The sequence below is a fragment of the Bos taurus genome, chromosome 11 (assembly GCF_002263795.3).
Source record: "Bos taurus isolate L1 Dominette 01449 registration number 42190680 breed Hereford chromosome 11, ARS-UCD2.0, whole genome shotgun sequence".
Taxonomy (NCBI): domain Eukaryota; kingdom Metazoa; phylum Chordata; class Mammalia; order Artiodactyla; family Bovidae; genus Bos; species Bos taurus.
Window position 1 is genome coordinate 105,882,040 of NC_037338.1, and position 15,481 is coordinate 105,897,520.

Genomic DNA, 15,481 nt, shown 5'->3' on the forward strand with positions numbered 1-15,481 from the left:
TGGGCGGGGCTGGTGGGGTCAACAAACGGTCAGCAGCTGCCCTGGAGCCTCTGCCGTGAGCCGCAGGCTGAGCCGAGACCGTGAGGCCGTGCGCTGTCTGCGGGCCCCGCACTCTGCTCCCCGGGGAGTGGGGACCCCCGTGTCCCTTTGGCACTGCCCGGGCGTCGCCCCCTGCCCTCGTCCTCTGCCTCCTTTCCCCTGTTGTCTCTGCTGCTCCCCAGCCCTCCGGCCTGGCTGCTGTTGGCCACCATCGGGCAGACGGCTGACACTTGGAGGTGGGGTGCAGTCAAGGGCCGTGAGGGCAGCTGGGGTGACGGGGTGGCTGCCCACCTGCCAGGGGGACCTGGACAGGTGCCCTCCACCCCTGCTGGTGAAGCTCTTCACCCGTGAGGTGGAGAGACGCTGTCCCTCCTCAGGGAACAGTTCCATGGGACGGAGAGACACTGTCCCCGCCACGGAGAACGGTTCCGTGGGTGAAGGGCCAGGGGAGCCACCTCGGGGGCTGCTGGTCCGCCTGCAGGGCTGGCGGGATCGGCTCGTCCCGGCTCATGCCTCGCTGCCCACGGCCGGTGGGCTACAGAGTCAGCGTCGCCCGGGTGCCCGTGTCCTTGGTCCCGCCCCATTGACCCGGGCCCCTGCCTACGCAGCTGGCGGGCCCTCAAGGGCACACACCCACGTCCGGAGGTCGCCTGGCGCTCCCAGGCAGGCCAGGTGCCAGGGCCTCGGGCTGCCCTGGGTGCTGCTGAGGGCTCCTGCTGGAGCCTTGTGGGCAGCAGTTGGGTCCTGGTGCCGTGAGGGGCCCCGACCGCCATCCGCCCCCCGCACACATGTCCCGAAGTGCAGGACATGCCGCCTCTTGTCCTGCCCCCTCACCATGGAGCCCCATGCTGCCCTCCGGCCTCTCGCGGGTGGTCTGGGGGCTCTGGGCACTGTCCCTCCAGGGGCCTGGGGCCCAGCCTGCAGGGCAGCCGACTGGCTGGCCGAGCGGCTGGGGCAACATCAAGGTCCGGGGGCGGAGGCCCCTCAGGCCTGGCCCAGCTGATGGGCAGGCGGTCTGCTTAATGAAGCCAGCATGTGCCTTTGCCGACACCCACGGGGAGGGTATAAGCCCAGACTGGGCCCAAGGAGCATGTCCTGTGGCTTTGGGGAGCTGGCCCCAGTCCCTGCTGGCCAGACATGAGGGGCAACTTGCTTGCAGCCCTGCTGGGGCTGCTCGTGGTGCTGGCGGCTGGCAAGGAGGACTTGGGCCTCCAGAACTTCAGCTTGACCCAGGTGGCTGCGTCAGGTGCCCACCATGGTGAACGGCTGAGCCGGCCAGAAGGAGCCTGGAGGCCCCTGGGGACACGCTCCCTCTAGAGCCCCTGCCAGCTCCAGGCGTGCGGGGCCCGGGAATTCCACAGACCACTGTCCTGGGCTGGGGGAGGCCCTGATACCAGCGGCAGGCCCCCCTCCAAGGCAGTCCCCCTCCAGCTTGCTGTCCCCCCAGTTTTCAGGTATGTGGTACGAGATTGCCTTGGCCTCCAACCTGGAGCACCAGAGCTCGTCCCCACGGCGGAAGGTGGGGGCCGTGATAGTGGAACAGGACGGGCCCCACCTCAGCCTGACCTCCGTGTCTGACCAGTGAGTGGCGCTGGCCTTCCCGGTGTCACGCGGCCCCCCTGGCGGGACGAGGATGGGGCGGGGGGAGGAGGGTGCCAGGGCCCCCAGGGCAGGGTGGAGGCGCAGGGCTTCCGTCCTCTGAGTGGCTTCCTGAGGTGGCCGGTGCCTGGACGTGGAGCTGGGCAGGGGCCCTCTGGTCGGGGGCTACCTGGTGGTCTCAGAGCTGCCCCTTGTCCAGAGCAAGGCGCGGTAGTGGTGGACGAGGGTGGGCTGAAAGCGTCTGCCCTCTCCAGCATGAACCTGTGCATGAAGGAGAAGAACCAGGCCGTGAAGGGGGACGCCCCCGGGAAGTTCAAGATCCCTTTAGAGTCTGGTGAGGAATGCGGCCCGTGGTCGCCCCTTCCTCACTCCCTGCCCCGACGCCCCGCTCAGCCTGGAGTCCCCAGCCCCGCCCTCCGTGCGCCGGGAGCCGGTGGGGATGCTTTGTCCCACCGCACGTGGCCCTTGCTCAGCCACCCTGGCTCTGAGGGTCTTCCCGTGGGGACGTGGTCGCCCAGAGCCCTCGGCCTGAGCTCAGTGCTCAGCCTGCACGGAAGCTGCCCAGCCCCCGGCCTGGGCCCCCTGCGCCTCCTCTCTGCAGCCTCTGATGAGCCTGATCAGGTGGCCTCTGTCCTGGCCAGTGGGGGTCTCTGCCCACCCTCTTCAGAAGCTCCCCGGGGAGTCTAGAAGGCTTGCTGTAGCCCCACATGTGTGCAGCACTTGTGTGTGTACTTTCCGAGGTCGGGGTATGGCCCATGGGAGGCACCCCCCCCACAGCCTGGGAGTCCTTTGTTTGGTTTATCCCAAGGAGGCAAAGAGGTCATCGTGGTGGCCACAGACTACAAGACCTACGCCATCATGAACATCATCCTGAACAGAGGCGGGAAGCCCAGCAGCGTGCTGAAGCTCTACAGTGAGCCCACGACCTCCCGCTCCAGCCTGGGAGAGCCCGGCCCCTCGGGGAGGGGGCAGGAGAAGCCTAGGGGGCAGACGGGTGGGGGCCTGGGGCGGGCGGGGCGGAGCAGGGACTGGCTGGGCAGGGAGGGCGTCCCTGGGGGCCCTAGCCAGCCGCGCCCCCTTCCTCGCAGGCCGGACCTTGGAGCACAATGAGAAGGCCACAGAAAAGTTCGTGGAGAAGGCCGTGGAGCAGGGGCTGTCGGTCTCGAACGTGCAGCTGCTCACCAAGGACTGTGAGTGTCGGGCTAGGGGCCGGGGGCCTCCTTCCTGGGAACTGTCTCCCCACTTCCCCACCGTCTCATCTCCACAGTGACCTGTGTGAACCTGCTGTCCTAGGTGGTGAGTCTCCTTCCCCACCCCGAGGCTGGGGCTGGGTCCCCAGACCTCCCCATCACAGCTGGAAGAGGAGTCTGGGGTTCTAGGGATCGGGGGGCTGACTCCGGGGCGGGTGGAGCCGGGGCTTCCCGAGAGTCAGGGCCGACCTGGGCATCTCCTGTCCTGAGCCAGCCCCTCCTGTGGCTGCAAAGCCTGGGCTGAGAGGGGGCCGGGCGCCTGTCCCTCACGCAGCCCCGCACGCTGCCCCGGCCCACGGGAGATGTCCCAGGCTCCTGAAGGAGGCGAGTCTCCGCCCTGGCTGAGTCCCAGCCTGACAGGAGTCCACGCTCACTCTAGCTCCTGGGGCCTCCAGGATGCTGACGCCAGGAGGGATCCCTGGCGGTGGGGGCAGGCTGGCCTCGTCCGGGTTTCCACCCAGCAGGGTCCTGCCTGGGGGTCACAGGCCCTGTGGACCCCGTCTCGGGCTCCCGGGTCCCCCACTGTGCTAACCCTTCAGCTGCACGGTCCCCTCTGTCTCAACAGCTCCAAGAGATGGTACTGTGACCCCACTGTACAGGTAGAGAAACTGAGGCCCAGGCCACTCAGCTAGGACACCCACTCCTGGCTGGGGCCCTCGGATGAGGGCGGCATCCTGAGGCCCTGCCCTTCCATGTCGCAGGATCTGACCTAGGGGAGCCCCTACCCCGCACTGGCGTGCTTGCAGCCCCGCCCACCCGGCCTCCCTGGGCCACCCAGCCTCCCTGGGCCACCAGCCCTGGGGGGCCACCTGCAGCTGCTCAGCCCGAATAAACTCTTCAGCTGAACCATGGTCCCATCTTTCCAGGGAGCTAGGGGTGGCGGGCGAGCTGGTGGGTGTGTGTCCGGTCCCGTCTTTCCAGGGGGCCGAGGGGTGGTGGGCGGGCTGGTGGGGTGTGTGTCCCGTGACTGCCTCCACATCGCACGCAGCAGACCTGACTCTCAGGAGGTCTGGGTTCACCATGACCATGGGGGCCGCCCGCCCCTGGGTGGGCTCCTCCCGCTGTGGCCGACACGGCTACGGGCAGGCCGGCTCCCGCTGTTCCCCGTCCCTTCTGCCGGCCTGTGCTGCTCAGTGCCTGCGGGCCGGGCTGCCCCGGGCCCTTCTGGTCTGTCCTCTGGTCCCCGAGAGCCCGTGGCAGCCCCGGGCCGGCCCGAGCCGAGCTCCTCCCAAGTGGAAGGTGACCACGGCTGCCGCCTGTCTATCTTCGCCTGGCTCCCTGGTGCCCTGAGCTCAAATCCGTGGGCGTTGGGTCCAAGGCCCTCAGGCCACAGTTGCCCCAACCCCGGCCCCCCGCTGGCTCCATCCCCTATCAGCCCGGTCCTCCTCAGCGCCTGGGGGCACCCCCACCATGACCACACCCTCCTTCTATCGGCTGGGGCAGGGCAGAGAATGTGGGTGGGCGTCTGCCCCCTGCCCGCGTGCAGAGCAGGGTCACGGGGCTTCTGAGCACAGCTGAGGGGCCGGTGGGGCCCATCCGTCCAGAGAAGAGAGACCCTGCTGACCCCAGCGGGCCACCAGAAAGCCTCCAGGAGTAAGGACCACCCTCGAGGGGAGGGCCTGCCTGAGACGACGGGTCCGAAAGACGAGCAGGGGGATGTTTGGAGGCTGCACTCCAACACATGCGAGGTGCCTGGGGAGCACCTGGCCTTTCCCCCAGACCTGTCTGGCCAGAGCTCAGGGGAGCACGGCCGTCTGCCTCAGCTGCACCTCCCGATAGAAGGTTCTAGGACGTCTGTTTGGGCTGCTGTAACACAGAAGCCGCTGAATGTGGTGCAGCAGCAACAGGGGTTTCTCCTCTGGAGGCTGGAAGTCTGAGGTCAGGGTGCTAAGAGCCTGGTGTCTGGCGAGGGCCCTCATATGGCTTGTGGACGGCAGCTTTCCCATCGCACCCTCTTCTCTGCACGTGTGGGGACAGGTTTCTGGTGTCCTTCCCTCTTCTAAGGGGCCCAGCCCTACTGGGTTGGGGTTCCACCCTTACAACCCCACTTCACTTTCACCCCCTGGAAGGCCCCAAAGGCACTGGACAAATACATCATGTCCAGCACGAGGGCTTCCGCACGGGAAGCGGGGCGGGGACAATTCAGAGGCCCGTGACGGAGACCAGGCCCCCACCGCGTGTCTGCAGCGCTATCCAGCGCAAAAGTTACTGCACGGACAGAGAAACGGGAAAATGCAATCTATGGTCGAAAACAAGGAGTTAATAAAAACCGGGGCTTCCCTGGTGGCTCGGACAGTAAGGAGCCTGCTGCAACACAGCAGACCCAGGCTCAGTCCCTGGGTCGGGAAGACCTCCCGGAGAAGAGAATGACAACCCACTCCAGGATTCTTGCCTGGGGAATCCATGGGTAGAGGAGCCTGGCTGGCTATAGTCCATGGGGTCGCAAAGAGTCGGACACGACTGAGCGACTAACACACGTACAACTGAAAGTGATGCTGAGAAGAGCCAGGGTTGGGTTTGGGACAGGAAGGTCTGAAGCCGGCTTCACACCCTGAGCTTTCCCTCTGTTCCCGCGTGGGTGCCGTTTCCACTGCCCATCAGTCTAGTCCTTTCTCATAGCCTCTCTTTATCGATCGATTGCGCTGCTTATCAACCTGTCCATTTCTCAGCTTACCTGTAAATTATCACCTATTATATCTATCACAGACATTTCTTTCTGGGTGTGTGCGTGCTCAGTTGCTTAGTCGTGTCTGACTATTTGTGACCCCGTGGACTGTAGCCCGCCAGGCTCCTCTGTCCATGGGGATGCTCTAGGCAAGAATACTGGAGCGGATCGCCATGCTCTCCTCCAGGGGATCTTCCCAACCCAGGGATCGAACCCTCGTCTCCTGCACTGGCAGGCAGGTTCTTTACTGCTGAGCCAGAGAGGAAGCCCCTCTTTCTTTCTAATAGGGTAAATTCAGGCAAACTGAATTCTGTAAACACATCTGGTTGAAGACTTTGAATTTATTTTCTTAGAAGACAGCAAAGCACTTTCTGTTGATGAAACATTTTTTTATCCTTTTGTCCCAAAGGTTATTTTTCCCGCCCTTTGTCTTTTCTTACTTCATGCATTTGTAGTCTCTCCATTTTTTCTTATTTATGTTAGTTAATTTATTATTTTTTAAAAATAGTACTAATGATTCTGTTAATAATCCTGTAAATTAATGGAAAAATTCTGTTCATCTTCTCAAGGATGAAGACTTTTTTTTTAGTTTTCGGGCTCCCAGGCGTGGGGTCCACACCGCCCCGAGGACCGATCCAGGGGTTGGGCACACTGAGCGAACCCGAGGGTGGGCTGGGTGGCCCTCCGCCCACACGACGGCGGCGGCGCTTGCCTTTGCCGGGGTTGCGCACTGGCTCCTTCCTTCTGTGACCAAAACCTGCGCGTGGAGCATGCCCAGTCCTGCCGGCCACTCCCCCGGGGGAGGACTTTGATCCATTCGTTACATCTGCTGTTCTCTGGTCCCTATTTGTTATTTCCTTCTCCTTGAGGTCCTGTGGTTTATATTGTTGTCCTTTTTTAATTTTTATTTTTAATTTTATTTTTTCGCTCAGTCTTGTCTGACTCTTCATGACCCCATGGATTATACAGTCCATGGAGTTCTCCAGGCCAGAATACTGGAGTAGGTGGCCTTTCCCTGCTCCAGGGGATCTTCCCCACCCAGGGATCGAACCCAGGTCTCCCACATTGCAGGTGGATTCTTCACCAGCTGAGCCACCAGGGAAGCCCCTCTTGTCCTTTTTAGAAACACTTCTTTATCTGTGTGTCTGGCTGCCAGCCTCCTGCGTGGGGCTCTTCCTCGCGGCATGTGGGCTGCCTCTCTCTGCAGCGCGGTAGCTGTGGCCGTGGGCTTGCGTTCAGTCGCTCAGTTGTGTCCAACTCTTCATGACCCCATGGACTGCATCCCGCCAGGCTCCTCTGTCCCTGGGATTCTCCAGGCAAGGATACTGGAGTGGGTTGCCCTGCCCTCCTCCAGGGGATCTTTCCAACCCAGGGATCAAACGCGTGTCTCTGGCATCTCCTGCATTGGCAGGCAGGTTCTTTACCCCTGAGCCACCTGGGAAGCTGCTCCACTGAAGGTGGGATCTTAGCTCTCTGACCAGGGATGGAAGCCACATCCCCCGCATTGGAAGGTGGATTCTCAACCCCTGGAGCACGGGGAATCCCCAGTCCAGCTGTGAGAATTGGGAATCTAATACATTACTTTCAATCTTTTATTTTTAAGGGTGTGTTTAAGGCTTTGACGTTTCTTCTGACCCTGTTTCATGTGATATTTTAATAATATTTATTATAAATAAATTCTGTGATTTCACTTTGCATTTTTGTTTCATCCAAGAGTATTTTCTAAAATAGAAAAAAATTTAAAGTCCTTGTTTTATTGTCATTTGGTCAGATAAGTTTGCAATATTTCTACTTTGTGGAGCTCACCGATGCTGTGCTTGTGGCTAGACAGTCAGTTCTGTGCGTGTTTTCCTCTCTGTTATCAAGGCGTACAATTCTATGCGCATGTGGTGAATTTGCTTCAGTTGTCTCCGACTCTTTGTGACCCTGTGGACCGTAACCCACCAGGCTCATCTGTCCATGGGATTCCCCAGGCAAGACGACTGAGTGGGTTGCCATGCCCTCCTTCAGTAGATCTTCCCCACTCAGGGATTGAACCCACGTCTCTTACATCTCTCGTGTTGGCAGCTGGGTTCTTTGCCACTACCGCCACCTGCGAAGCCTGTAAAATTAATACATAAACCCTCATGACCCGCCTTAGACATTTTAGGACTTCTTTACCCACATCAGGGGCTTCCCTGGTGGCACAGACGGTACAGAATCTGCCTGAAATTGATGATTGATGATTTTGAACTGTGGTGCTTTGACCCAGGTTCGATGGGGTTGCAAAGAGTCAGACGCGACTGAGTGACTCACGCTTTCACTTTACGCCCACCCACAGTGAGTCCTTAGGCCCACCTCTACTGAGAGGGCGTGCGCACCTCTCCTGCCACAAATGCATTTCTGTTTGCACTTTGCCTTTGGAAGTTCGATGCCAGCTTGTTCTCACCCTTGAAAGTAATTTGATCATTTGCCTGGAGACCCTAAAGAATTTTCCTTTATCGGTAAAGTCTGAGAGTCAATTTCTTTCCTGACAACAATTAGCTCTTACTGAATTCTTTCCTGTTTTTTGTTCATTTCTGCTCTTAGTTAATTAAAAAAACACATTTCAAGATGTTCTTCTAATGTCCTTCAATGCTTTGGCATATTTAGTTCAGTCTGGAGTTTCACGTAATAGTTATTGCTTTCCACATACCCTCCTCTCCCCACGGTGGGATTTCCACTAGAAGAAATGTTTTCATTCTTTTCTTGATTTCTTCTTCTAAGAGCAAAGTATATACTCCTTCTGCTACTGCTAAGTCACTTCAGTCATGTCCGACTCTGTGTGACCCCATAGACAGCAGTCCACCAGGCTCCCCCATCCTGGGATTCTCCAGGCAAGAACACTGGAGTGGGTTGCCATTTCCTTCTCCAATGCATGAAAGTGAAAAGTGAAAGTGAAGTCGCTCAGTCGTGTCCGACCCTCAGCGACCCCATGGACTGCGGCCTTCCAGGCTCCTCCGTCCATGGGGTTTTCCAGGCAAGAGTACTGGAGTGGGATGCCATTGCCTTCTCCGATATACTCCTTAAGTCTATTCATTTCCTGAGTGGGATTGGCAGTTTCGATGACTTTCAAGATTCCTAATTCATATGCATCCATATGCAGAGGACTCTCTCTCAGTTCAGTTCAGTTAGTTCAGTTGCTCAGTCGTGTCCGACTCTTTGTGACCCCATGAATCGCAGCACGCCAGGCCTCCGTGTCCATCACCAACTCCCAGAGCTTGCTCAAGCTCATGTCCATTGAGTCAGTGATGCCACTCAACCTCATCCTCTGCTGTCGCCTTCCCCTCCTGCTTTCAATCTTTCACAGAATCAGGGTCTTTTCCAGTGAGTCAGTTCTTTACATCAGGTGGCTGAAGTATAGGAGCTTCAACTTCAGCATCAGTCCTTCCAATGAATATTCAGGACTGATTTCCTCTAGGACTGACTGCCTTGATCTCCTTGCAGTCCAAGGGACTCTCAAGAGTCTTTTCCAACACCACAGTTCAAAATCATCAATTCTTTGGTGCTCAGCTTTCTTTATGGTCCAACTCTCACATCCATACATGACTACTGGAGAAACCACAGCTTTGACTAGATGGACCTTTGTTGGCAAAGCAATGTCTCTGCTTTTTAATATGCTGTCTAGGTTGGTCATAGTTTCTCTTCCAAGGAGCAAGTATCTTTTAATTTCCTGGCTGCAGTCACCATCTGCAATGATTTTGGAATCCCCCAAAATGAAGTCTCTCACTGTTACCATTGTTTCCCCATCTATTTGCCACGAGGTGATGGGACTGGATGCCATGACCTTCATTTTTTGAATGTTGAGTTTTAAGCCAGCTTTTTCACTTTCCTCTTTCACTTTGATCAAGAGGCTCTTTAGTTCCTCTTCGCTTTCTGCCATAAAGGTAGTGTCATCTGCATATCTGCAGTTATTGATATTTCTCTTGGCAATCGTGATTCCAGCTTTTGCTTCACTGAGCCCAGCATTTCACATGATGTACTCTGCATATAAGTTAAATAAGCAGCGTGACAATATACAGCCTTGATGTACTCCTTTCCCAATTTGGAACCAGTGTGTTGCTCCATATCTGACTCGGAACTGTGGCTTCTTGACCTGCATACAGATTTCTCAGGGAGCAGGTAAGGCGGTCTGGTATTCCCATCTCTTGAAGAATTTTCCAGTTTGTTGTGATCCACACAGTCAAAGGCTTTGGTGTAGTCAAGAAAGCAGAAGTAGATGCTTTTCTGGAATTCTCTTGCTTTTTCTATGATCCAATGGATGTTGGCAAGTTGATCTCTGGTTCCTCTGCCTTTTCTAAATTCAGCTTGAACATCTGAAAGTTCTCATTTCACATACTGTTGAAGGCTAGCTTGGAGAATTTTTAGCATTACTTTGCTAGTGTGCAAGATGAGTGCAATTGTGCAGTAGTTTGAGCATTCTTTGGCCTTGCCTTTCTTTGGGATTGGAATGAAAACTGACCTTTTCCAGTCCTGTGGCCACTGCTGAGTTTTCCAAATTTGCTGGCATATTGAGTGCAGCACTTTCACAGCATCATCTTGCAGGATTTGAAATAGCTCAACTGGAATTCCATCACCTCCACTAGCTTTGTTCATAGTGATGCTTCCTAAGGCCCACTTGACTTCACATTCCAAGATGTCTGGCTCTAGGTGAGTGATTACACCATCGTGGTTATCTGGGTCATTAAGATCTTTTTTGTATAGTTCTGTGTATTCCTGCCACCTCTTCTTAATATCTTCTGCTTCTGTTAGGTCCATACCGTTTCTGTCCTTTATTGAGCCCATCTTTGCATGAAATGTTCCCTTGGCATCTCTACTTTTCTTGAAGAGATCTCCAGTCTTTCCCATTCTATTGTTTTCCTCTATATCTTTTCACTGATCGCTGAGGAAGGCTTTCTTCTTTCTCCTTGCTGTTCTTTGGAATCTGCATTCAGATGGGTATATCTTTCTCTTTCTCCTTTGCTTTTTGCTTCCCTTCTTTTTCCAGCTATTTGTAAGGCCTCCTCAGACAGCCATTTTGCCTTTTTGCATTTCTTTTCCATGGGGATGGTCTTGATCCCTGTCTCCTCCATGTCACAAACCTCCATCCATAGTTTATCAGGCACTCTGTCTGTCAGATCTAGTCCCTTAAATCTATTTCTCACTTCCACTGTATAGTCATAAGGGATTTGATTTAGGTCATACCTGAATGATGTAGTATTTTCTCCAGTTTCTTCAATTTCAGTCTGAATTTGTCAATAAGGAGTTCATGATCTGAGCCACAGTCAGCTCACGATCTTGTTTTTGCTGACTGTATAGAGCTTCTCCATCTTTGGCTGCAAAGAATATAATCAGTCTGATTTTGGTGTTGCCCATCTGATGGTCAGATGTAAGCAGAGTAATCCTAGCTGTTTCCACAGCCTATGCTGCAGTCTGAGTGTCTGAGTACCTGCCCCCACAACTAAAGTCCTCTGCGGACAATAACCCACAAGGTCCTGTTGTGCAGCACAGGGAGCTCTGCTCTGTATCACGTGGCCGCCTGGATGGGTTGGGGTCTGGGGGAGCACAGTACATGTATGTGTAGGGCTGAGTGCCCCTGCTCATCTGAAACCGTCTCAACATTGTTAATTGGCTATACCCCAATATAAAATAAAAAGTTTAAATTGAAAAAAAGTGTGTGTATATATATATATATTATATATATATATATATTATATATATATGGAGTTCTAATTCTTTGGCCACCTGATGTGAAGAACTGACTCATTAGAAAAGACCCTGATGCTGGGAAAGATTGAAGGCAAGAGGAGAAGGGGACGACAGAGGATGAGATGGCTGGATGGCATCACCAACTCAATGGACATGAGTTTGAGTAAGCTCTGGGAATTGGTGGTGGACAGGGAGGCCTGGTGTTCTGCAGTCCATGGGATCACAAAGAGTCGGACACGCCTGAGCAACTGAACTGAACTGATACACACACATAAATATATAAAACGGAATCACTTTTTGTAGAGCAGTAATTAACATAACACTGTAAATCAACTATATTTCAATAAAATCATTAAAATAAAAAAGTAAAAAGCCATAAAGTGAAAGTAACTTAGTCCTGTCTGACTCTTTGAGACCCAATGGACTATACAGTCCATGGAATCCTCCAGGCCAGATTATTGGAGTGGGTTCTACTCCCTTCTCCAGGGGATCTTCCGGATTCAGAGATCCAACCCAGGTCTCCTGCATTGCAGGCAGATTCTCTACCATCACCAGGGTAGTCATTGGACCTATACGTCTGAAAGTCACTCAGTCGTGACCCAGAGTTGGTATAGTCCATGGGATTCTCCAGGCCAGAATACTGGAGTGGGTAGTTGTTCCCTTTATCTAGGGGATCTTCCCAACCCAGGGATTGAACCCAGGTCTCCCGCATTGCAGCTGACACCCTAAGCCCTGATGTGATGGGACTGAGGGGTGGGGCCTTTGGGAGGTGATTAGGTCATGAGGGTGGAGCCTCATGATGGGAATGGTGGTTTGGTGGGTTAGATGCTAAGTCATGTCCGACTCTGTGACCCCATGGACCTTAGCCCGCCAGGCTCCTCTCCCCATGGGATTTTCCAGACAAGAATACTGGAGTGGGTTGCTGTTTCCTTCTCCAGGGGATCTTTCCAACACAGGGATTGAACCTGGGTCTCCTGCATTGCAGGCAGTCTCTTTACTGACTAAGCCCCCAGGGAAGCCCAATGGGTCTGCTTCTAGCATCTGCTTTTTTCTGCTGTCTCGCTCACTTAGTCTTCATCTCTCAGGTGTTTTCAGGAAATCCTGCTTGAAAAAATAATGAACAAGGTTAATGTGAAGGTTGGGATGATGTTTTTGTCTTTCACTGTTGTTTTCTCCCATCAGGCATCTGGGAGGCTGGTGGTCAGCTGGGGACCCTGACCACCAACAGTTCTGTTGCTTCCTGACCTGCATACAGGTTTCTCAAGAGGCAGGTCAGGTGGTCTGGTATTCCCATGTCTTTCAGAATTTTCCATAGTTTATTGTGATCCACACAGTCAAAGGCTTTGGCATAGTCAATAAAGCAGAAATAGATGTTTTTCTGGAATTCTCTTGTCAAGAGTGTATCTCTATTACCCTTTAATAAAACTTTGCTACACGAAAAGCTCCCAGTAGTCAAGCCTTGTCTCTGGCCCTGGATCGAAATCCTCTCCTCTGGAGGTCACCAGTCCTGGCGTAGCACACGGCTCACCACCGCAACCTTTCACTGGCACCACCAACCCAGTGCCAAAGCCTACCAGTGCAGCCTCCAAATGCAGCCCACAGCACCCCTGCCTGTTTCATCACTGAAACACCCTCTGAACCTTAGCAGACGCTCTCCTGGAAGGCTGGCTCCCAACCAAGCAGGAAGGCCATGTGTCCACGGCGCTGACATCCTTGCCCGGGCCCTCCCAGTGCAATCAGAAGAACTGAAGCCCCCGCCAGGCTTCAAGGCACAGAAGGCTGTGGCCGGAGACCCTAACTTACAGCCCAACCCTTGCCTGACCCTCAGATTCAGCCACTTGGGCCTCCTGAAGCTTATCAAATAGGCCAGGGCTCAGGCCCACGTGATTGAGGGTCCTCTGCTTGACCCTCTCCATCCCCGCCCCCATTTTGTCTTCCTGACCTCCCCCCAGGTCTGTTTACCTGTCTGCTCTATCAGGGGTAAGGGCTCTGACTCCTCCGTGGGACCCCCAGCTCCGAGCACAGGACTAACACGAAGTATGCGGTCACAGTATTTGGGGAGTTAACTCACTAAACCATTTTTAGATACGCCACCTCATATTCCGTGGTCGTCTTCAGTATAGGTAATCCCTTAAGCAAAGCCCACCCCAACAAATTACTAACAGTAATCAGGTCTCTAAGAGCTTGGAGATAATACAGGCGATCCAAGCCAGGCTCGCGGCGAGGAGCGCGCTCCGCTGCCTGCGTCCGCCCGCGGAGCCCAGCGCCCGAAGCGCGCGCAGGCCCACCCCCTCTGCGCTGGCCCCGCCCCCCGCCCCGGCCGGAGCAGGCCCCGCCCCTCTCCAGCCGGCCCTCCCTCTTTCCGGCCCCGCCCCTCCGCTCCGCCCTGCACAGACCCCGCCCAGCGCCCCGCCCCTTCCCATCCGGCCCCGCCCTCCGCCGGCCGGGTGTAGGTCAGCCCGCCGGCTCCCCGCCGCCGCGCCAGCCATGGTGAACTTGGGCCTGTCCCGGGTGGACGACGCCGTGGCCAGCAAGCACCCGGTGAGAAGGCCGGCCTGGACGCGGGCCCCGACCTCAGAAGCTGACCTGAGCGGGGCGGGGGCCTTGGTGGGAGTACCCTCATCAGGGAAGCGAAGAGGGACAGAGGTGTGGGACCCTTTTGCGGTGGCAATGGAGGCCTCCTGCCTGGGTGGGCAGGGGGGCAGGCGGGGTGTGGCTGGGCCCCCAGGGCCTCACGATGAGTGGTCCCCTCCCCCGGGTCCGGAGTGCGCCCTAGGGAGGGACCGGAGGGGCAGGGAACTGAGCCTTCAACCCCTTCCCCCTCCCAGGGACTAGGCGAGTACGCGGCTTGCCAGTCGAACGCTTTCGTGAAGGGCGTTTCCACCTTTGTCACAGGTAGGCTGGGTGCCGGGTGTGAGGAGGTCGCACCCTGACTCCCCAGCAAGTGGCGCCAGCTCACCAGCCCGCAGTGCTGGGAGCCTGGAAGGTGCTGTGGGCACGCGGGCTCTGCCGCGGTGGTCCCCTGGCCGGCCCCGAGGACAAGCTGGCTGATGGGGACCGTGGCTCTTGGCAGGCACCGGTGCAACCTTCGGCCTGCAGATGCTGGTTCAAAGGAAGCTTCCATACCCCTTTCAGTGGAAGGTGCTGCTGGCTGTGGGTGGGTACTCCAGCCTGGGACCCCTGAGGTGCACCTCAGTTGCCGCTGGCTCTTCAGCAGAAGTGGGTTCCCACTGGGGGTGGGTGGCTGTGGTTCTGGGCATGCCCATCCCCCTGACCCCTGCCCCCTGCTCCCCAGTCGCAGGCTCAGTGGCCAGCTACTGGGTGACCCGAGTGGAGTCGCAGAAATGCAGCAACCTCTGGCTCTTCCTGGAGACAGGGCAGCTCCCCAAAGACATGGGCACAGGTGAGAGCCCCCAGGGCAGCAGGACGCAGAACCAAGGCTGCAGTGCCCAGAATTGGAGGCAGCAAGCCCGGGTCCAAGGTGTAGGCTGCACAGGCCTGTCCCCTCGACATGCACACGAGGGGCAGGGCGGGAAGGAGAGGGCCCGCATGCAGGAGGAAGACGCAGGAGGGGGTGAGTGGCCCGGGGGGAGTGAGTGCAGAGGGAGGAAGGCAGACACCCCAAGATGAGCGGCTGGATGGAAAGGCCCTGCATCGGACACCAGGCTGGCTGATCTCAGGTCTGGCCTCCACTGCCTGCACCCTTCCTGTTCCAAGCCTCAGTTTTTGCCTCCAGAAAATGGGCACAGGGACTGGGAACAGCTTTGGGGTGTGGTTCTAGCTGTCTTCTCTGCCTCCTATAGATCGGCGCAGCTAGGAGAGCTCCAGCCAGGGCACAGAAGACCTGGGGCCAGACAATTCTAGAACACAGCCCTCGGCACCTCTGCACCCCAGGTTGGCCCTCCCCACACCCGTGGCCCCCGCACACAGGCATGACCAGGTCTGTTGAACCTGTGCAGACTGCTCCTGCCCAGCCTGGCTGCCCAGGAGCTCAAGCCAGGAGACTCCGTTTCTGCGATGGCTGTCCTGCAGGTGGACACAGCGCTGGAGAGGACCAGCATGCCTCATGCACCTTTGGGGACAGCCCTGGAGCAGGGAGGGGGCTTCTGCACTCCGCTGCTGACACTCCCTTTCTGGCCCCTGCATCCCCCACCCACCCCAGTCACAGATGACAGTTCCCCTGGGGGCTGCGGAACTAATAAACACCTTGTCCTATTTCCCA

The 15,481-nt window shown here is 56.5% G+C and overlaps 2 protein-coding genes across 5 annotated transcripts; both read left to right on the forward strand.

Annotated features, from left to right (window-relative positions):
- Window positions 1-1,098: 1,098 nt before the first annotated feature.
- On the forward strand, window positions 1,099-3,734 carry LOC100295548 (epididymal-specific lipocalin-5). Of its 3 annotated transcripts, none has more exons than XM_059891917.1 (7): window positions 1,099-1,272; window positions 1,487-1,620; window positions 1,893-1,972; window positions 2,450-2,551; window positions 2,727-2,828; window positions 2,906-2,934; window positions 3,454-3,734. In XM_059891917.1, exons 1-6 carry the CDS (start codon window positions 1,177-1,179, stop codon window positions 2,929-2,931), a joined length of 540 nt encoding a protein of 179 aa, XP_059747900.1. In that variant the 5' UTR covers window positions 1,099-1,176; the 3' UTR covers window positions 2,932-2,934; window positions 3,454-3,734. The 3 variants fall into 3 exon arrangements, with proteins under 3 accessions (XP_059747900.1, XP_059747899.1, XP_010808932.1); XM_059891916.1 differs by having other exon boundaries at window positions 1,102-1,272; window positions 2,447-2,551; window positions 3,590-3,734; XM_010810630.4 differs by having other exon boundaries at window positions 1,103-1,272; window positions 2,447-2,551.
- Window positions 3,735-13,700: 9,966 nt separating this feature from the next.
- TMEM141 (transmembrane protein 141) lies at window positions 13,701-15,481 on the forward strand. 2 transcript variants are annotated; one of them, NM_001034462.2, is given in 5 exon segments: window positions 13,701-13,800; window positions 14,088-14,154; window positions 14,333-14,416; window positions 14,555-14,662; window positions 15,063-15,481. In NM_001034462.2, coding segments are annotated over 5 exon segments (327 nt in total). In that variant the 5' UTR covers window positions 13,701-13,746; the 3' UTR covers window positions 15,077-15,481.

Bases quoted from the DNA above. Each gene is read 5' to 3' on its own strand.
- LOC100295548 (XM_059891916.1), top strand. From the start codon at position 1,177: ATGAGGGGCAACTTGCTTGCAGCCCTGCTGGGGCTGCTCGTGGTGCTG. The intron at 1,973-2,446 runs GTGAGGAATGCG...GTTTATCCCAAG, and splicing joins CAAGATCCCTTTAGAGTCTG to GAGGCAAAGAGGTCATCGTG. The intron at 2,552-2,726 runs GTGAGCCCACGA...CCTTCCTCGCAG, and splicing joins CAGCGTGCTGAAGCTCTACA to GCCGGACCTTGGAGCACAAT.
- TMEM141 (XM_059891203.1), top strand. From the start codon at position 13,747: ATGGTGAACTTGGGCCTGTCCCGGGTGGACGACGCCGTGGCCAGCAAG. The intron at 13,801-14,087 runs GTGAGAAGGCCG...TCCCCCTCCCAG, and splicing joins CCGTGGCCAGCAAGCACCCG to GGACTAGGCGAGTACGCGGC. The intron at 14,479-14,554 runs GTGGGTTCCCAC...CCTGCTCCCCAG, and splicing joins CCGCTGGCTCTTCAGCAGAA to TCGCAGGCTCAGTGGCCAGC.